Source organism: Peromyscus californicus, unplaced genomic scaffold, assembly GCF_007827085.1.
Source record: "Peromyscus californicus insignis strain IS unplaced genomic scaffold, ASM782708v3 Scaffold_24__1_contigs__length_46423439, whole genome shotgun sequence".
In the NCBI taxonomy this organism is placed as follows: Eukaryota; Metazoa; Chordata; class Mammalia; order Rodentia; family Cricetidae; genus Peromyscus; species Peromyscus californicus.
The window spans coordinates 638,892-660,392 of NW_026294535.1; the positions used below are offsets into that span (position 1 = coordinate 638,892).

At 44.3% G+C, this 21,501-nt stretch overlaps 1 protein-coding gene across 2 annotated transcripts in view; it reads right to left on the minus strand.

The window, feature by feature from the left end:
• Aldh1l2 (aldehyde dehydrogenase 1 family member L2) overlaps positions 1-21,501 on the minus strand; it is a 47,719-nt gene that overhangs the window by 22,816 nt on the left and 3,402 nt on the right. The window contains exons 2-12 of one of the 2 annotated variants that reach the window (XM_052752901.1): positions 17,026-17,170; positions 14,740-14,974; positions 11,984-12,149; positions 10,180-10,281; positions 9,896-9,985; positions 7,611-7,745; positions 6,320-6,445; positions 5,727-5,818; positions 3,902-4,049; positions 2,092-2,211; positions 1,400-1,527 (exon numbers count right to left, since the gene is read on the minus strand). In XM_052752901.1, coding sequence (XP_052608861.1) covers positions 1,400-1,527; positions 2,092-2,211; positions 3,902-4,049; positions 5,727-5,818; positions 6,320-6,445; positions 7,611-7,745; positions 9,896-9,985; positions 10,180-10,281; positions 11,984-12,149; positions 14,740-14,974; positions 17,026-17,170 — 1,487 coding nt within the window. The remainder of the gene's footprint in view (positions 1-1,399; positions 1,528-2,091; positions 2,212-3,901; positions 4,050-5,726; positions 5,819-6,319; positions 6,446-7,610; positions 7,746-9,895; positions 9,986-10,179; positions 10,282-11,983; positions 12,150-14,739; positions 14,975-17,025; positions 17,171-21,501) is intronic. The other variant, XM_052752902.1, reaches the window with a different exon arrangement.

Consider the following 21,501-nt stretch of genomic DNA (forward strand, 5'->3'; position numbering starts at 1 on the left):
TACAGGGAGAAGCCAACCATGTCTCCAGCATGTGCTCCTTGCCTCCTAGGTGCGTAAGCAGTAGAGTAGTAGCTGAGCCAGTCGTCATAGGCAGGAGGTAGTGGGTCAAAGGAACCAGCAGCAGGAGAGTCGTTTATTAACACAGGGAGGTGTCAGAGCACAAGCCACACACCCCTAAGGACCATGAACACTTGTGGCTTTCTGGTTGGTACAGAAATGTTTTCAAAACTGACAGAAGAGGACAAAGCAGGCATGTGGAGTGAATCACAAACTCCACAGCAGTCTCCAAGGTGCTGGTTTCCTTAGGAAGGTGTGTGGGGTCTGTGTGGGAAATAGTAAAAATAGTCTTTCGTATTCACCCCTGCCCCATTAACCCCTTCCTTCTATCCCTCCCTTCCTGGGGTGGTTCTTCTTGGACATTCAGGAGTTGGGCTGGACAGGACACCCTCCCCCCATGCTTCTAGCAGATCTCACTCTAAGAAATTTGTCAGTACAGGTGAAATATTTAGCTATAGATAAGCAGAAGGCAGTATGAATCTTTGAAACTAATTGCTTCTAGAATATTCATTCATTTATAATATTCTTCCAAGACCTTGGTATTTTTCCTCCTTCCTTCCTCGTCTTTAAAAACAAGGTGTGGAATGTCCCCCCATGTGCAGCTCTGTCCATTCTCTACTGGTCCGTGACCTTGGAGGATGACCTTTAGATCCTATTTATTACCTGGTGACTGAGAGGCATGTTGGGAAATTTGTGAAGTAGGTGAAGGATGGGGTCAAGGGGTTAAATCTCCCAGGTCACTCTTCTAAGTGCTCTCCCTTTTTAAGACCACTGTAGAGTGCTCTTGTGCAGCTACAGAGGAGTCCAGAGTGCTCTTTTGCAGCTACAGAGGATTCCAGAGTGCTCTTCTGCAGCTACAGAGGGCTCTAGAGTACTCTTCTGTAACTATAGAGGACTCTAGAGGGCTCTTCTATACCTACAGAGGACTCTAGAGTGCTCTTCTGCAACCATGGAGGACTCTAGAGTGCTCTTCTGTAACTACAGAGGGCTCTAGAGTGCTCCTCTGCAGCTGTAGATCTTGGCAGATTCTAGCCACCACTTCTTCCTCTCTCCCTTCAGACCTGGGGGAAGTACCAGCTTTCCTGCCACCAGCCCTGCCTTTCCTTAGTCTTTGTGGGAGTTCCATGTTGTTCCCCACATCTTACATACTCCTTGATGACCTCCAACTGATACAAGCAGTAATCAGATGTCAAGAACTTGTGTGGGATTTTGCATGACTCAAGTAATGAGAGACATGTTATGTCTTCCACAGGTGCATAGAATGTTTTGTGGGGTTTTTTATACTCTTGACAATATTAACTAATACCCTGAGATAACACAGTTGTTTTTTCAGAACACACACCTGTACATCAGTCTTCCTCTCTCTCTGGCATTCATCTTTCCCCATTCACCATTTTCAAAGGCGTCCTTGGCTGCAGCTACTGCTTTGTCAACATCCGCTAAGGAAGCGTAGGACACTCTGCATATCGTCTATTTCAAGGCAAGCAAAAATAGGTTTCCTAAGGGATCTATCAGTGTGGCTCTTGGAATTAATATTAGACTTCTTATAAAAGTAGAGTATGACTTATCAAATGGAAAAAAAATCCACGACAAAACTAATCCATCTAGGGCAAAGAAAATGACAGAGTTTGAATGTGGAAACTGAACCTCATCTTGATCCATCTTATGCCTCATTTCATTCTGGAAGAACAGGTTTAGGGCAATTGTACAGTTCTTCCTCGGGGAAGTGGGATTGCTTGCCATGAGTTCTCAGAGTCTGAAGGATCCCCTCCCTCACGGAGCTCTGTACAGAGAAATCTTCTGCTGTGTATGGGCACAGCAGTCTAAATTCATCATAAACACTCAGTCTACTTAAAAACAGTTACTGTGGTTCACAATAGTCCATGTCAGAGCTGAATGGGTAAGAGAAATGCATGAAATGTATTTGAGGAGCTTGGGGGCAGAGCTAGAGCCAAGTAACCTCAGCCCACCTGGTGCACAGCCTTGTGAGACAAAAGCTCATGGCTGCTGGTCACTGCAGCTGTCATTACTCACAGATCCATCTGTGGGGTTGACAGTATCGTAAGTCTCCCCATCCTCGGCATCCACAAACTGTCCATTTATGAAACACTGATACGGCATTTTCACTGTCATTTCATTGACCTCCTTTGAGACCTGAGAATAAAGTCAGTGTATTTCTGTGCTTATCAACTTGATAGCAGATGGTGGTAAAGAAACAGTCACAGGGCTGGAGAGATGGCTCAGTGGTCAAGAGCACTTGCTGAACCATCATCAGGACCAGAGTTCAGATCCAGGAAAACCATGCACACTTGTACCCCAGCTCTGAGGGTTGTGGGAACAGGACGGTGACTGGGGTTTGTGGCTTTAGCATAGCCAAGGAAATGTGAGCACCAGTGCAAGCCCCAGGTTCAGGGAGAGACTCTGCCTCAAAGGAATAAGTAGTGAATGATAGAGGAGGCTGCCCAACACCCTCTCCTCAGCTCTGCTATTACACACATACAAACACACACACACACAAATCTTGAATCCACATGAAGAAATAGATTTCTCAAGGTAACTTCTTAGGTAATTAGAGAAATCTGTATAAAAGCACTTTTTTTAAGTTCTACCAGAGTTCAAAAAACAGTTGTTATCTGCCTGTGAGGAATTGGCACAGTAGTTAAGAGCACTTGCTCCTCTTGAAGAGAACGGTTTCAGTTTCCAGTACCCACATGAGGCAGCCCACAGATGCCTGTAACTCCAGCTCCAGGGGGATCTGACACCCTCTTGTGGCCTCCATGGACACCTGCACTCATGTACCACACACACACACACACACACACACACACACACACACACACACACACATCCATAGGTCAAAAGAAAATATTCACAAATTCATGTCTGATAAAGACTGAGTGTCCAGAATTGACAGAGGACTTTGACTCTAAAAAGTCAAGATAACCAATTTTTTAAATGGAAAGGGATTTGGATAAACATTTTCCCAAAGAAAAATAAACAAATGCACAGCAAACACTCACAACAATCCTTCATGTCATTGTCCATTAGTGAGTGTAAAATCAAAACCATACTGATGTTCTTTACACACGCCTGTCAAGACAGCTAGAGAGAGCCTGAGAAAAGGCATGGAGAAGGTAGATTTACACTGGCAATGGGTTACAAAGTGATGTGGCTGCCCTTGGCAATTCCTCAAAAGGTTAAGCATAGTTACAGTCAGCTATTCTATTCTTAACATTGTACCTAAGAGAACTGAAGATGTGTGTTCATGTCAAAATGTATACCTGAAGTTTTCTTTATCAGTATAATGATAACAACCTCCAAACTGAAATGATCTAAACACACACCATCTGATGAGTGGATTCAAAAAAGGAAATATATCCTTACACAATGGAATATTACTTGGCCCGAGAGAGTTGAAGTGATAACAGCTACAAGGGTGAACCTTGAACATATGTCAGAGGAAAGAGAACAGATGCAAATGGCCACATGTTGCACAAATCTATACATGAAATACTGACATTATGGCAAATCCATAGACAGAAAAGAGACTAGTCTCTGAGGGTCTTGGATATAGAGCAGGTCAGGAGAAAGGCATACGATTGCCACTGGGTACAGTCTTTCCTTGTGAAGTGATCAAAATATTCCAAAATTAGATAGTAGTGATGACGATTGCAAAATTTGTGAATGTTCTAAAATGGCAAAGTTAACTAGGGTAAATTTTATGACACCTGAATTGTATCTCAATAAAACTAGCCTGAAAGGCCATAAATATAAATGGCAAACGCGCATGTTCTCTGTAGCAGTGGATTGGAAGTTTGAAGTTGAGCATCTGTGAGACACTTACATAATCCACCACCAGCTCCACCTCTTGGTCCTCTCCTCTCAGTTTCCGCACGACCATTTGGATGAAATCCTCAAACTTGGTGGCCATGTAGACATCTTCATTCTGCAGTTGAAGACCACCACATTTCTGTCTGATCTCTTCCACCAGCCTTGAAGTGAGAACCAGCTCACATTATGTCCATTTTTAAAGAGTTTGATGGCCTGTTCACTAGCATTGGTCAAGAGGTTTGGGAGTGATTTTTGTTCACATCATACAAGATTGTCTGTGATGGTAACTACAGAAGATGTTAAGATGTGGGACAGCCTGGAGAGACACACTTACTGCTCTCACGAGGACCTGGGTTCAGTTCCCATTGCCCACATAAGGCAGTGCACAACCACCTGTAACTCCAGTTCCAGGGGGATCTGACACCCCTTCTGGCCCCTGTGGGAACTGCATGCATATGATGCACGCAAGGCAAGCAGGCACACACACAGATATAAAATAAAAATAAATTCAAAATGTGTTGCAGCATGAGAAAATTAAAAATCAGTCTTGAGGACAGTTTTGTTTTGTTTTGTTGTTTTTAACTTTATCCACAACTATAAATAAAATAAATTAAGGGAAGGAAGTTTTAACTATAGTGAAAAGTTAGGGGCACATGAGTCTGAACCTTTCAAATGGACTCAGAAAATGAGAAAAAAGGCAGCTTCCTTACTGGAAAAATTATGAGACCTGAATGTAATAGAGAATATTGTCTGTAGTCTATCTATAAGAGCAATTGTTTGTATTACATGTTTAACTTAGGTACTAGCACCCATAGAAGGCTGATGGAATTCACAAGTCCTTTTCAGTCCTTGACTTCTGTACCTAACTGTTCCTGTCAGCTGACCTTTCTTAAGTAGAAAGGTACACCAGTTCCAGTGTGGAAACCCACCACTTACAGTCCTCTATAATTTATTCTCTGAAGAAGTTGATATATCTTATAAGTTATTAATAATAATAAAGCTAGCAAGATAAAGTGGATAAAGGCTCTAGCCAACAAGCCCGAGAGTTTGACCCTAAGAATACCCATGGTAGAAGGCAAGAATGAATTCCCACACATGTGTCACGGCATGTGATTTCCCAGGCACACCAACACAAGTAAATACATGGTTTTTTATAAAGATAATGACAAATGATTAGGGTAACTCACTCTAACAGAAAATCTTGCCAGCAATAAATAACAATAACTACCATACAGTATTGGAATCCTTATTAAGCTAACCAGAATTTTCTAGGAACTCATGGATTATTGCTAATAAACTATAGTTTAGAGACCCAAACCTCTTGACTTTGATGATATCACGTGTTCTTGAAATTAATATTTTTGGTTATTCCATGACTAATAAATAGGAAGATGCGAGGGGTGTGGAGAGGGTGGGGAATGTCATGTTGGGACATGGGCAGGTGAAGTATAAGAATTAGTGTTCCAGATTTGGAAGGGCACATACTCTTGTAGAGGACCTGAATTTGGTTCCCAGCACCCATGTGAACAGTTCATAACTGCCTGTAACTCCAGCTTCAGGGCATCCAATGCCGCCTTCTGGACTCTGTAGGTACCTGTACACACTGACATTGGCATTCACTCACACAGACACACACAGACACACACACACACATACACATAAATAAAATAGTAATACATTTTTTAAAATAACAAATAATTAGAAACATTGAAGTAATGTGAAAACAACCTGTTAGTCACAAATACAGATCTGTGAGTGTGACCATGAAAAAAAATGAAGAAAAGGGAGCTATAATAGATGAAGCTGTGTGTCCGTGCACACAGAGGTGGTGACTTTACCTCACGACATCCATTGAGCTTGCTCCAGATTTAAAGAAGTCTGTGGAGTCTTCAATCACAGGGACATTGCTCAAAATTCGAGCCCAGATGACCTGCACAGAAAGGGCCACTTTCATAAAGAAGGGCTGTGTGGAGTCCCAGGGCGGAGACCTATTTGCCCTTTACCTGAAGACACAACATGAGGGCTTTGCTCATTATCTCCTTGAGTCACAAATGGCCAGTGAGTATGACAGGAGGTGACCTGAGCATCCTACCTTACCATTATGGCCCCAGGGAAAATGATATACAATTATATGTGAGTTTTTGTCCTGGCTAAAATAAAAATGACCTTCAGTCTGGGTTTCTGAATGGTTCTACCTTTACCCTCCATGTCCCAACTTCACCCAAGCCCTCCAAGCCAACCTAGAACTGAAAAATAAATTTCTATGTATTGTGTCTGAGCATATCAGTTTCTGAGCTGGTTTCTTAACCACAACGGATACAGAAAGAGGAGATGAAGCCACACTTCCATTCCTCTAAGGACAATTACAGCAGCTACAGATAGGTATCTGTTTTCCAAGAGAAGGGTTGCATTATGGACGTCACATGTTCACCTTGATGGTCTCTGCCACCTTCATCTCCTCAGCTGTAAGTTCTACTGCTGATGTCTCACCCGATGAGAAGTACTGGGAGGCAGGAATCATCTTCCCATCCTCAAACTGCAGATTTCTCACCATCAGCTATGAGACATCGAGAAAACAAGCTGAGGATTTGGACCATCCTGTTGGGAGGAGGAATCTAATGTGTTAGATGGGTATAGAGACTGACTGATCTGAAGGATACAGACATCTGGTCAAACTACTTCCCTGTGTCTAAAAGGACTCAAATGACATCCTAATAGAGGCTGAAAAAAGGACAGAGTCAAGTCTAGAGCCAGATGCATTTCAAAATGGATGGACAGTGCACCCAGGGGAAACTTGCATATTGGTTACAGATACTTGGACCAAATGACACTATAGATGCCCCTGAGGACACTCCACTGCTGCCAGCATACAGTCACTCACTCTGGTGCGTCGTGGATGCACGTCCTGGAATCTTATTTAAGTCAAGGAATCCTGATGGAGACCGGTACTATGTGCCTGCTTTACCACTGCAGAATTGGAGGCTCGGTGAAGTTCAATGATTTGTCTAGTAGCACTCGGGTAGTAAATAACAGAGCTGGTTTAAGACCTAACAGTGACCAGGTGCAGCCCACGCCTTTCATCCCAGCACTCAGGAGGCAGAGGCAGGCAGATCTCTGAACTTGAGGCCAATCTGGTCTACAGAGCTAATTCTAGGGCAGCCACTGCTACACAAAGAAACCTTGTCTTGAAAAACAAAACAAAACAAACAAGAAAAAAAACCTAGCAGCAGCTGGCACTAAAACACTGTATCATTAACAATTCATTCATCCTCAACAGTGGGGACAGATCTGCAAACTACAAATGCCCTTTATACTGTTGCTGGGAAGCTGTCCAGGAGACCCAGAGCTAGCCATAGGGGTGGGGCTGGCCTGGTGAGGTGATAGCAGTGCACAGTGAAGAGGCCACATGAGTTTCCCTGGATCTTCCTGGTCTCTGATGGGGGGGCAGATATGGATCTGCTACTTCATAGATGGGGAAACTGAGACACAGCAGGTGCATGAGCAGAGGTCCATGTCTCCCTCTTCTGACCCAGTTCCCAGGTCTCCCTGTCGTCTCCCTGTGAAGGTCCATGGGGCCTTCACAAGGAACCTTGTTCTTGGGCATACAAGGGAAGCAGGACACACCCCATGAGCCTCCCACCTCCCAGTGAAAGCCGGAGGAGGCTATTCCCTACTAGTCGTGGTTACAGAAGGAAGACAAAAAAGTGACTTTATACACTCACTGCTTTTCCATCGTTACCAAAAAGAACAAGTCCATTTTTGGTAACAAGGCCAGGCGTCTTGGAACCTCTAATGTCCAGGGGTTCTCCAGCAGGCACAGAGCTAGTCAATAATGATGAACCGTAGAAAGTCACCATCTAAGAAAGAGATCAAACCCTGTAAACTCAGGACGTAAAGCTACTGCCAGGGTGTATGTGCAATCATCATTCCTTGGTCTAACACTGAAGTTCAAATTTCTGTAGGAATGTTGGGACACGATTTTGTCATGTGTGTTTATTTGGTGAGACTGAATGAAGCATCAGTAGAAATGGAACACATGAAAATCTCTGCAAATGTGTGATCAAAGTCCCAGAAAGGGGCTGGAGAGAGGCTCAGTAGTTAAAGTGTCTGGTGCTCCTGCAGAGGACCCAGGTTCATTCCCTAGCACCCACACGGCCACTTAGAACCACTGTAACTCTGGTTCCAGGGGATCTGATGCCTTCTGCCTCTGAGGGCTCCTACATGCAAGTGGTACACACACACACACACACACACACACACACACACACACACACACAGGCACACAGGCACACATATGCATACTTTTTTAAAATCTTAAAGATGGGGCTTTGGAGATCCTCAGCAGGTCAAATGCTTGCAGACTAAGTGTGAGGACCTGAGTTACAGCTTTGACACCCGGGTAAAGAGATGGGTGTAATGGTGCTGGCCTGTAATCCCAGTGCTGGGGAGGCAGAGACTGGAGGATCCCAGGGTTCACTGGCCAGCCAGTCTAGCCAATCAGTGAGTTCCAGGTTCAGTGAGAAAATATCTTAATACCAAAGTGCGAAAAGATATCAACATCAATCTCTGCCTTCCAGACACACTTGTGCACATGCACTCACACATCCATGGCCTCACACACTATACTCCCTCACACATGCACACACACACACATGAACACATATATACACACACGAGGAAAAGTTTCAGAAAGTTGCACATCCAGGTGATACAAGTGTGCATTTATCACGCATTCAAACTGACAGAAGGATGGCTGAAATTAAAAGAAAGAAAAGCAGAGCCTTTTCACCATAAAGGTAGTGTGTGTGTGTGTGTGTGTGTGTGTGTGTGTGTGTGTGTGTGTGTATGTGTGTGTGTGTGTGTGTGTGTGTGTGTATGTGTGTGTGTGTGTGTGTGTGTGGTGCAGGGGGTGGCTCATGGTGGTGAGGATTTGTCCAGGTTGTTTTTGTTTGTTTGTTAATTTGACACAAGCTAGAGTTATCCGAGGAAGAGGAACTTCAGTTGAGAAAATGCCTCCATCAGATTGGCCTGGAGGCAGGTCTGTGGGGTATTTTCTTAATTAATGATTGATATGGGAGGGTCCAACTAACCGGAGACTGTGCCACCCCTGGGCTGGTGGTCCTGGGTTCTATAAGAAAGCAGGCTGAGCAAGCCATGAAGATCAAGCCAGTAAGCAACATTCCTCCACGGCCTCTGCTTCAGCTCCTGCCTCCAGGTTCCTGCCCTGAATTCCCTCAGTGATGGACTGTTACCTGGATGTGTTAGACAAAATAAACCCTTTCCTCCCCAGGTTCCTTTTGCTCAGTGTTTTATCATGGCAATAGGAACCCTAAGTAAGAGAGTACTGAACTCAGGGCTTCATATATGCTAGGCAATCATTCTCCATCTGAGCCCCCAGGAACATGGGGGCTCTTCCAATGCAGGGTGATGAGGGGTGAGCCATGCAAGCTGTTCTGGGAGTCAATTCAAGAAAACAAGACCAGAAAAGGATGGTGACCAAGAGCAAAGGACACTGATTTTTTTTTAAAATTATCATTCTATAAATACTGACTGTCATTTACTAAGCTGTAATAATTAATAAGTATTAAATATTTCCTGCACACCAGGGACTATGTATTTTCATGAATTGGCATGTATTAACTCATTTGATCTATCTTCCTCCCTCCCTCCTTCCTTCCTTCCTTTGCAGACAGGGTCTCACTGTGTAGATCACCAGGCTGGCCTCAAACTCCCAGAAGTCTGTCTGCCTCTGCCTCCCCTAAGCTGCAGTTAAAGGAGGACCACAAATTTGAAGCCAACCCAGGCAGCTTAGTAAGATGGGGCCCAAAAGTGTAGCTCAGTGTCACAGTGCATTCATGGCTTGTGCAAGGCCTTGGGTTTAAATGCCAGTAGTATACAGAGAGAGAGGGGGGAGGGAAGGAGGGAGGGAGGGAGGGAGGGAGGGAGAGAGGGAAGGAGGGAGGGAGAGTTAGTTTGTATGGGGGCGATGTGTCCCTTGAAAGCGTACCTGTCCATTTATCTCTGCCCAGGCTCCAGGGACCTTGTCATGACCTCGAATCCAGTTATGCAAAACTTCAGCAGGCTGGTCCCAAGAAATCTAGGTGAGCACAAACAAAGGCTGTAAGGCCTGAAGGTGCCAGTAACCTTTCTGTCATCAGGGACAGGTGTGGGGACACATAGGGCCAGCTGGCTTGGAGGGGCTGCCTCTGGGTTAGGAAATGGTATACTGGGAACTACTCAAAGGTGACAGTCAAAGGCTGTGACTTGGCTATGTATTACTGATGTGAGTACCTCAGCGTTCTCCTTCTTCTGGATCCCTTCGTAGGTTGCCCCCTCTTCTGGCTGGGGGATGCGAGGAGCTTTTCCATCAGCTATGAGTTGGACAGCTTCTACCTAAAGCCAAAACCATCACTGGTGTTACAGCCCAGTGATCCATGAAGACATGGCCTGTCTAACGGAGGACTGTAAACAACATACTGACTGCATATAACTCTGCTCAGAAAGTCAGGCTGTGATGGTAACTGCCATCCATCAGGTCCACCTACATGCCGACAGCAAACACAGCTACTTTATGTAAGTTATCCTTTGGAGATATCAAATGTATTCTGAAAAGTGTATATACCACATTCTTGTTTTGCAAATGAGGAAACTGTAGTTTCAGGAAAAGTCAAACAACTAACTCTAGATTCAGCCACACTTGGACAAAGATAGCTATTAGTGCCACCAAACACAATATACATAAACTAACTTAGAACACCGAAAGTCTTTGTTTTTCTTTCTTTTTCTTTCTTTCTTTCTTTCTTTCTTTCTTTCTTTCTTTCTTTCTTTCTTTCTTTCTTTCTTTCTTTCTTTTTTTTTGAGACAGGTTTCTCTGTAACTCTGGCTGTCCTGGAACTCCCTCTGTAACCAAGCTGGTCTCGAACTTAGAGATCCACCCACCTCTGACTCCCAAGTGCTGAGATGAAAAGCATGCACCACCATGCCTCACTGATTTTTTTTCTTTTTTGGTAATTCAGTTGCACATCTTTTGAGTGTGAACTTTGTAGATTACAGTGTCATTTCACAACAAGAACAGGTTTGACGTGCCTGAAAGGATTTACACCTAGGTGTGCCCACTCCCCATATCAAGCCTGCACTCAAGCATGAATTCTTGTTGGGGCTGCAGGTGCAGCTCAGGGCAAAGCTCATGCTGAGCATAAGCAAGGCCTCCAGTTCAACCCAGAAAGACAGGGGAGGATGGGAGGAGACAGACTGTTGTGTTCATTACGACAATGCCAGCCATCTGTGACTTCACTTGTTGGATGTGTCTGCATTCTCTTTCCTGACACATTCACTGGGAAGTCCATGTGTGCCTCTGTGCTATTTTGATTGTAATGATTAGTTCTGAGCACCTGTTGTGTGCTAGGTCCTTTACACAAATGATGTCATTTAACTTTCAGAATACTCCTACAAGCTAGTGTTTTCCACATTCTACATAGGAAGGGACCAAGGCCCAAGAGGCCAAGGGGCTTGCTGCTGTCGGTCCATGAAGTATCATCTGCAGGAGGTAGAACAGGAACTTGAAGATGGGCCTCTGCAGTACCAAGGGCCCTCTGTGTTAATCATCACATGACATAAACAGAGGTCTCACTCTTCCCTCACATAAATGATGACTACCTAATAGAACCTTGCTACTTTTTCTACCAAATTCTCATTGGCAGGGGACAACAACCAAATGACATAGAAATTACTTGCTGAATCTTTGAATATTTTTATGAACAAAATATTTAATGTCATGGTATGCTCGGAGTTTTTTTCTCAGAGCATATCTGAATAAATAAATCAATAGTCATATTTCACTCTGTTATGCAGACTAAGTAAAAATACCTTTTAAGGAAGTCTGTTACATGGGGAAAAAATTTAAAGATTCTTTATGTTTCCTTATAATTAGCCACGGTCAACAGGGTTGGAGACTCAAGTATTTAGCAAAATGATGAAACAGTTTGACTGTTGTCTTGTTCATGCCTGGCTTGGCAGGCGATTCTTGATGAAAGAAAAACATCCCTCCAATGTTAAGGGTTTCCAAAATTGGTGTTGATGGTGTAAATATACTGACCATGGCCTTGATTCCCTCAGGAAAAAGGAACCGGTTATAAAGTGCATCCACTGTATCATTGGGTTTGACATCACATGATCTCTGAAGAAGGATGGGTCCTGTATCTAAACCATCATCTGCCCAGAAAACAGACAACCCAGCTTGCTTATCTCCTGAGATTAGAGTCCTGTGGAAAGAAGAGTTTCAACTTAAAATGACTGTAGATTATATCAAGTAGAGAACTAGTCATGTTAAAGGGAAAGGGAATTACAATGAAAAAGGGAGACAGTGAATGGGTGACCTGGAGAAGTTTGAAGTTTGTAATAGAGCTCGACTCAGTGGAGCTCACAGAGAGCAGCACCCCACAGTTCTATTTAATGCATTTGTATTATCTATAGTCTTGCAGGAACAGCTTGTGTGCATCTTTTTTTTTTTGGTTTTTCAAGACAGGGTTTCTCTGTGTAGTTTTGGTGCCCGTCCTGGATCTTGCTCTGTAGACCAGGCTGGCCTCAAATTCACAGAGCTCTGTCTGGCTCTGCCTCCTGAGTGCTGGGGTTAAAGCCATGGATCACCACTGCCCTTCATGGTGCATCTTAAAAGGTGTCAGAATCCATCCTTACTGCCACCCACGGACAGTTTTCTTCTTCGGGACCAAGTAATTTTCATTCCTCCATTTACTTCCTACATTGAGCTTGGTCATGTATTAAACAGAATTAAGAATGGAAACTAAAACAGAGGTTGCTCAGCACAATGAGTGAAAAGGAAAACTGAGGGGCTGGAGAGATGGCTGAGAAGTTAAGAGCACTGGCTGTTCTTCCAGAGGTCCCGAATTCAATTCCCAGCAACAATGTGGTGGCTCACAACCATCTGTAAAGAGATCTGGTGCCGCCTTCTGGCCTGCAGACATATATGCAGACAGAACATTGTATACATAACAAATAAATAAATTTGAAAAAAAGAAAAGGAAAATTGAGTGTTAAATTTAGGTTGTATAACTGAGTAAAATGTCACTTAAGATTAGAATTAGTTCTGGACTGGCTGCATAAACTGTAGTAAAAGTCAGTTGATACAATCAACTACGTGTGCTGTATACAGCCTAGACTGAGAGAAATACTTGGCTCTGTAGTGGCTTCTAATGCAAACAATAACAGAATATGTGGGAAAACATCTATAAACACATGTCAGGGAGCAGGCACATATGGAGAAGTTGTAAAGTGGTTGCTCATCAGTGCCCCAAATCATCTTTTTAGATTTAATTTTATTAAGTGTTCTTGACTTCTGAGCCATCTCCCCAGCCTCAATCCCCCTCTCTGAATCATTTTTATTTCTCTGAGTGATCAAGCAAGTAAGGCCAAAATCCAATGGGTCTGTATTTTCAGTAATATTGAGGAATTAGTTGGCATTACACTATCAAGAGCCTTGAAAATATCCATATGCTTTGACCCAATGATTCTGCATGTAGAAATAATTCAAAATGAAAAAAGGATTCAAATGCAAAGGTACCTACTACTATTATTTATAAGACCAAAAGGCATCAATCTTTAAAGACAATAAAGTATTTTCAGCACATTTAAACCACAGATAGATTTCTTATACATTCAACAAGCTGATGCCAGGGAATACCAGGAAGGTGGCAGATAAGGGAATGAAGGTAAAAGAGGCAGGAAAGATCCAGTTCAGCCTCAGCATAGGGTACCGGTGTTAGGTACTTAGGGTGTGTCAGGAACTGTGCTTGAAACAGACGTGAAAATGTTGGATAGTCTTTTTGAGGAGCTTTAAGTCAAAGGACAGGTGATGGATGATAAAGAAGCCAGTTTCCAATGACTGTACATTTTCTCAAATGTACTTGAGATCCTTTGTGTAAAAAGAAAAAAAAAATTTAAGGTACATGTCAAAAGTGCAAAGAAGTCCTGAGATAAACCAGCATGAATCAAATTGATCTTATTTATTTGACCACAGAAGCTTTGTGACCTAGTTATAGCCACTGGAATTAATAACCAGAGGCCATTCTTGGGAAATTCAGTACCACTTCATATAGTGACTCCAGATCTCAAAGGAGTTCACACAATTTAAGCAACCAATCAGCACCTTACAAGCAAGTCTACTCGTGTGTGTGTGTGTGTGTGTGTGTGTGTGTGTGTGTGTGTGTGTGTGTGTGTGTGTGGTGAGTGTGTGTGTGTGTGTGTGTGTGGTGAGTGTGTGTGTGTGTGGTGAGTGTGTGTGTGTGTGTGTGTGTGTGTGTGTGTGTGTGGTGAGTGTGTGTGTGTGTGTGGTGAGTGTGTGTGTGTGTGTGTGGTGAGTGTGTGTGTGTGTGTGTGTGTGTGTGTGTGTGGTGAGTGTGTGTGTGTGTGTGTGTGTGTGTGTGTGTGTGTGTGTGTGTGTGTGTAGTGCATACATATACAAAGGCCAGAGATTGACATCAAGTATCTTTCTCAGCTGTTCTCCACTCTATATACTGAGTCGGGTCTCTCACAGAACCTTGAGCCCATTGATTCAGCGAGATTGGCTTGTTAGTGAGCTCCAGGGAGCCACCTATTTTTTCCTCCCCCTAGCTGGGATTACAGATGGAAGCCTCCATGCCTGGCTTTATATGGGTGCTAGTGGTCTGAACTCAGGTCCTCATGCATACATGGCAAACACTGCTGACTGAGCCATCTCTCCAGCCCCAAGTACACCTAGTTTCTGTATCATATAGAGAAGAAAAAAATAGAAAAACAGTCTATTTGCAAGGACTATGGAAACAGAGCCATCACATGCCCTGCTATTACAAGTCTCACCAGTTGATGGCAGATGCTCCTCTGTGCCTGGGTAGCAGGGATGGGTGGTAGATGATGGAGCCGTGCTTTGGGCCGTCAATGACATCCATGGGGATGAACTGTGTGCAGAAGGGAAGCACATTGAGCTCGGCGCCCACTGACTGGTAGGCTTCTGCCACCTCCTTGATGGTTTTACCCTTGACTCTCCATCGGGGGAACTTGAACACAGGGGTCCCATCTTTCTCTGCAGCCAAAGCTGAGCACAAAAAAGAGATTGTCTTATTCAGAAGGCCCTGGTCTTACATTAACACACAGTAACATCACAATTTCACATATCTTTTACAGGTTAACCACTGTGGAGGATAAACTTGGGTTGTGACTAGAGTTTGATGTTGTTATTATTATGTCGGGACGTTCATATAGGTATTGAAAGCAAAATGTATTTCAGTCCAAAAGCTGGTGAGTAGATAGTATCTTCAGATTTTGATGGAAGCTTTTTTTAAAAGAACTTTCATTACATTTTTATTCATTTCGTGTGTGTCTGTTTGTCTGTTTGTCTGTCTGTTTGTCAATCATATATATCCATCCTAGGCCATTTCCAGGAGCCACGGCAGGAGGGTTTGCCAGTATCCTTTTGCTCCCTGTCCCTTCCCTCTCCGGTTGTCACAGTCCTAAGGGAGGAGATGAGGTCTCCAGGACAAAACCTCAGCTCTGAAGCCTTGTTGAGTCTTGAAGGTGTCTAAACCAAGGTGTCTTGCACAGCAATCGACATCCATCCCACCCCCCATGAGTTCTCACCAGAGCCACGTGAGGCAGGGGCCACTGAACTGGAGGTTGGTAAGCTAAGCGATTGGCACAGGGTCACACAGCTGGTAAGTGGCAGAATCCACACAGGCCCCCTGATTTTAGAGCATATCCTGCTAAGCATGCGGCACCATCTCAAGGCCACATTGTGCGTAAGTCATTGGCTTCATCTTCTTTTTCTGAGTTATACCATGAGTCCAAATGGTCATGGCCGATGGAACAAGGCCCTGGGTTCAGGCACCAAGGAAATGCCACTTTCCCGGATGTGTTTTGAAATGAGTCTGATAATCATATTTGTAATCCAAAAAATCCATGTATATAGCAGGGACGGCTGGTTGTCTGCTCTCGTCCTCCAGCAGTGGAACCTCCTAAGGTGGTGGCCAGCTTTGTCAACTTGACACACGTTAGAATCACCTGGAAAGGGAGTCTCCACGAGAGACTGTTTGGATCAGGCTGGTCTGTGGGGGGGTTATGTTGATCACCTTGGTTGAAGTGTGAGGACTCACCCAAGATGGGTGGTACCATTCCCTAGGAGGGGGTCTTGAGCTGTATGAGAGTGAGAAGGCTAGCTGAGCACTAGTATGAAAGCATTAATCCATTACTCTCTGCTCATGCTTGAGTGGAGGTGACCTGACAAACAGCTTTAGTCTCCACTGCCTCTACCTCCCCACTGTGGTGGACTCTAACCTGAAATTGTGAGCCAAATAAATCCTTTCTTCCTAAATTGCTTTTGTCTGGGCATTTTTTTAAAAAAAAAAATTACAGCAATAGGAAACAAAACTAAGACACTTCATACAGTTAAATGGGTAGTTGCCTCAAAGGCAATCTCAATTTCTCAGGCTCCTCTGCAATTGAATTGGCCTGTACCTAAGATCTGGCTGATTGGATATGAATGGAAGTGATGTGTGCCATTTCTGGACTAAGTCCTTAATAATAAGCTTATTCTCTGCTTCCTCTATTTCTCTTTTTGGTATGTGGATATGTGCTGTATGGACATGTTCATACGAGTGTGTGAGCATGTCCATGTGTGCACCTGTGTGTGTAGAGGCCACAGGTCAATGTCAGAGATCTTGCTTAAAATCCCTCTTCATCTTATTTTTTGAAACAGGGTCTTTTACCGAACCAGGAGCTTACCAATTGACTAGGTTATCTGGCCAATGAGTCCCAGGGATTCCCTTGTCTCTGCCTCCACCCAACAATGCTGCCATAACAGACAAGGCCAAAGCACCAACTTTTGTGTGAGTGATGGGGATTTGAACTCGGGTCCTCAAGCTTGTGAGGCAAGCCTTTTACTGACTGAACCATCTTCCTGGCTCCCTCTTTTCCCTGTTTGCTCGCTGGACCACAGACTTGGTTGGGTCTGAGGCAGCCACGTTGGACCACGGTTCTGAAAGGCTTGTCTTGATAATACAACAATTAGAGGTCATAAGCAGTGCAACAGAAGCAGCTCAGATCCCAACCAGCCCTGAGAGTGTTTGACCCAGGGTTCCAAGATGCACTCACCTAGTGGATCAGCCTTTCCGTCCTTGTCTGGAACTGTGAACACGCCCACCACTCGGTGACCCTCTTTCTGGAGGTGGCTATAGACTTGCTGTCCAAAGAGGCTCTGGCCAATAAGTGCCAACTTCAGCTTGTTTTTGAAATAAACCTGTGAAAGGATGTAGCAACAGTGACAACTGGCACTGTGAACAGAAAACACTAGTTGGCAGATGTTGGAAAATGAATCACATAAGATGATGACTCAAGGGCTACCAGAAGTTCCAAGACCTCCATTTTTGTCTGGTTGCTAGTACAAGACCAACCTTGGCTACACAGTAACTTGCAGTCCAATGTGCCACTTGTGGGTAATAATGCCCCCCCTCAACTAGACTCTCTAACAAAAAAAAAAAAACATAGTTTCAGGCATGAGAAACCTTCTTTCAAGTTGTTGGGCAGGGGAGTCCAAAAAACTCCCCATCAATACTATTACTGTTGCCCTTGGTGGCCTCTCAGAAGTTGAAGACAAGACCCCATTGCTGAAAATGCCATGTACTTCAGACACAGAGTCAGAGAAATCAAGCTGGATTTGACTGAAAGGCCTCTTCCCTGAGGACGAACTTTCAGAGTACTAGAAGGTGCTATGCAAGCTGCCAAGTGAGAAAAGCAATCAGTAGTCCTATCTAGCTGTGACATTTACAAACCACGGTGACCATTATGTCAAGATATCCCTAAAGTGCAATAGTGGTGCTTACATCTTGGTGGAACCAACAGCTTTGTAATTAGACTTAAGAGCTCAAGACCCTCTAAATAGGAGGGAATTTATGCCTGGTAATATAAACCTAGCCAACTCCCCACGGCTAGTGAGGTCACAGATCTTAGAAGAGATTACAGCACCACCACTTTACGAAACTATACGATTCCCCTCTGCATTCTAACTACTCACCTTCTATCCACAGATGAGTGCAGCTCTCATTCCATAGATAGAGTTAATTCTAGAAAGCTATATGATTGGTTAAAATGCAGAACTGATCATGGGCTACCCAACCCCAACAGATACATCTACAATACAATTCCTGCACCTCCAATCTCAAGTGACCAACCCTAAGCACATACAGAAACAGGCAATGCTACATGGACTCAGAAGGTTTTACACACACACATATGTGTATGTAACAATAACAATTGAAGTGGCACATGGGAGGAGCTGGAGGAGGAGAAGGGGGAGAGAAACATCATAAACACAGTACTCACGAATGAAATGCTCAAAAATTTTTAAAATGAAAACAAAGCTGGATATGGGAGCATACACATCTAATTTCAGTGCTGAGGAACCAGAGACGGGTGCCTCACTAGAGCTTGCTGCCCACCAGTCCAGCTGAATCGGCAAGCTTCAGGTCAATGAGAGACCCTGTCTCAAAAACAAGGTAGATGGGTGCTGAAGAGCTGGCTTGGTAGTTAAGAGCACTTGCTGCTCTTCCAAAAGACCCATATTCAGTTCCCTGCCCCCATGTTAGGTGGCTTACAGCCACCTGCAACCCCAGCTCCAGGGAATCCAACCCTCTTCTGACCTCCATGGGTACACACACACACACACACACACACACACACACAGAAAGAGAGAGAGAGAGAGAGAGAGAGAGAGAGAGAGAGAGAGAGAGGGAGGGAGGGAGGGAGGGAGGGAGGGAGGGAGGGAGGGGGGGAGAGGGAGAAATAAAACCAGCTGGGCGTTGGTGGCACACCTTTAATCCCAGCACTTGGGAGGCAGAGCCAGGTGGATCTCTGTGAGTTCGAATCCAGCCTAGTCTACAGAGCGAGATCCAGGACAGGCACCAAAACTACACAGAGAAATCCTGTCTCGAAAACAAACAAACAAACAAAAAGAATAAATAAATAAAACCAAAGTAAATCTTTCCCAAGGAACAAACCAGAGTTGACCTCTGGCCAACACACACACACACACACACACACACACACACACACACACACCAAGAAAAAAAATAAAAAGGTTCTATAAATATTTTATCTCTGTATCCTATAATTAGGGCTGAATAAAATCTTTCTGTTGGCCACCTTACAAAAATTTCAACCTCGGGGGCTGGAGAGATGGCTCAGCGGTTAGGAGCACTGGCTGCTCTTCCAGAGGTCCTGAGTTCAATTCCCAGCAACCACATGGTGGCTCACAACCATCTGTAATGAGATCTGGTGCCCTCTTCTGGCCTGCAGAGATACGTGCAGACAGAACACTGTATACATAATAAATAAATAAATAAATCTTTAAAAAAAAAAAAAAAAAAAAAAAATTTCAACCTCTCCTCACACAATTACTAGAGTCAGATATTTTAAGACATATGAAACACAGAGGGGCCAGGCTGTAGCTCTTTGGGGGAGTGCTTATTCACCATGTACAAGACCCGTGGTTCGACAACCAACAAAAGTGGAGGTCGTGGAAACCCTCAAAGTACAGAAAAGCCAAGCGTCCTCGTGCTCTTGCTACATTCCACGTGACTGTTACCTAGCTAGTTGGAGTTCAATTCTAGATCAGCTGAGAAAGTGTTCAAAGCAACCATGTTGTCACTGAAAGTACCATATCCATGAAACACTCTCTGAGCTTTGTGGGTGACTCCCTACCCCACCCCTCTCTCCAGCACTGTGAATGAACTCAGAGCCTTCAACCTGAAGCTTGCACTCTACTACAGAGCTGCATCCTCAGCCCAAGGGAAATACTCAGATTTCAGGACTCTAAAATCCTGTGTATTTGTGAATTCACAGGATTCCAGAAAACTGGACTTAAGATATTTCTTGCTTTCATTTCTCCGAGTCCAGTCTAAGTGCTGACTTGACCACGTTGGCAGAATCCACCAGGAAGATGCATTTCAAATGTGCGTTCTGGGTTCTCGATGCTGATTTACTGAGTCAGAATCAGGGGCCCAGGAAACTGCATTCTAGCAAGCTTGCTAGTGATTCCTGGGCTCACTGACACCCGAGACTCTCTGCTCCGTGTGCCAGATGTGCCAGATGTGTCAGACCACAAGAAATAGTCTGCCCTGGGAAGCTCGGGGCAGAAAATAAAAGCAGAAATAACTGGAAGCATTTTAATGGAATGTTGGTCCGTGCCATGCATTTCATGTGCCTGACTGCATTTGACTTACACAGACTCCCAGAAACAGGCATTCATAACTCATTTTCATAGATGAAGAAATTAAAGCAAAAAAGTTTGGAGACATAACCTGAAATCCAATAGTCACCAAGAAACAGGATGGGATGTTCCGGTTTGCTTTCCTATTATTACAATAAGCACCATGACCAAAAACAACGTGGAGGAGGAAAGGGGTTTATCTGGCTTGTAGTTCCAGGTCACGGTCCATCATTGGGAAGTCAGAGCAGGCACCAAAGCAGAGACCATGGTGAAAAGCTGCTTACTGGTTCCTCCCTCATGTCCAGTCAGCTTTCTTGCACAACCCCAGTATCTAGGGATGGTGCTGCCCATGGTGGGCTGGGCCTTCCCACATCAATTATCAGTCAGGACAATCTCTTACAGACATACCACAATTCTGTAGTTTCTCTCTCTCATTTGTTCTCTGTGCACATTTCTCTTTAGGACCCCCCTATTCTACAAGATGCATAGAAAAAGTGGTCCCTGTCCTCTGGGAATTTGTCAGTAGGGAGGAAAGACATCTAAGTAGACATTTCAGTGACACAGTTCTAGGATAGATGGGCACAGTCAGGTTCTGAAAGGGGAAGACATCACCCAAAGGCAATTCTTCATAGTGGGTAGGAGATAATGTGTACATATGTGCATATGTGTTTGTGCATGCGTATGTGTGCAGGCATACATATGTGTGCATGTGTGGTGGCCAGATGTCAATGTCCTACTCAGTCACTCTCAGTTCTTATTTGAGACCAAGTCTTTCAAAAACCCAGAGCTGACTGATTCAGGCTAAGCTGATAGCCAATTAGCCCTAGGGACCACCCTGTCTATGCCTTCCCATCTCTTAGGTTACAGGTGCACACCATCATGCCCAACTTTTTACACAAGTGTAGGGATCTAAACTCAGGATTGGATGCTTCTTTAGTAGGCCCTTTTACCTGCGGGTCCATCTCCCTGACTCTAAGGGAATTCTTCGGCTGAATCTCAGGGCTGTCATCTTGGGAGCTGGCCAAGGAAGTGGGGAGGATTACAGGAGACTCCTGGGAAGTTCCAGGCAGAAAGAAATGAATAAATGGCACAGTGTCCAGAATGGGGAATCATGGGATGCTGACAAATGGCAGCTGAGATAAGAACTGCAGAGAGCTTTGCCTATGGCCAGTAGTTTGTACCATATTATGAAAAACAGTGGGGATCCTGAGTGACTTTGGGCAGGAGAGTAGTGTGGATTCACTTCTGGGTGAGCAAAGCTCTGAGACAACTCTGTCAAGGCATGCTTCTTATGCTTAAAAATGAAGCAGAGAGTGAAAATAACAGCTGGTTTTCAGTGTACTCCCAGGATGTATTTGGAGTGT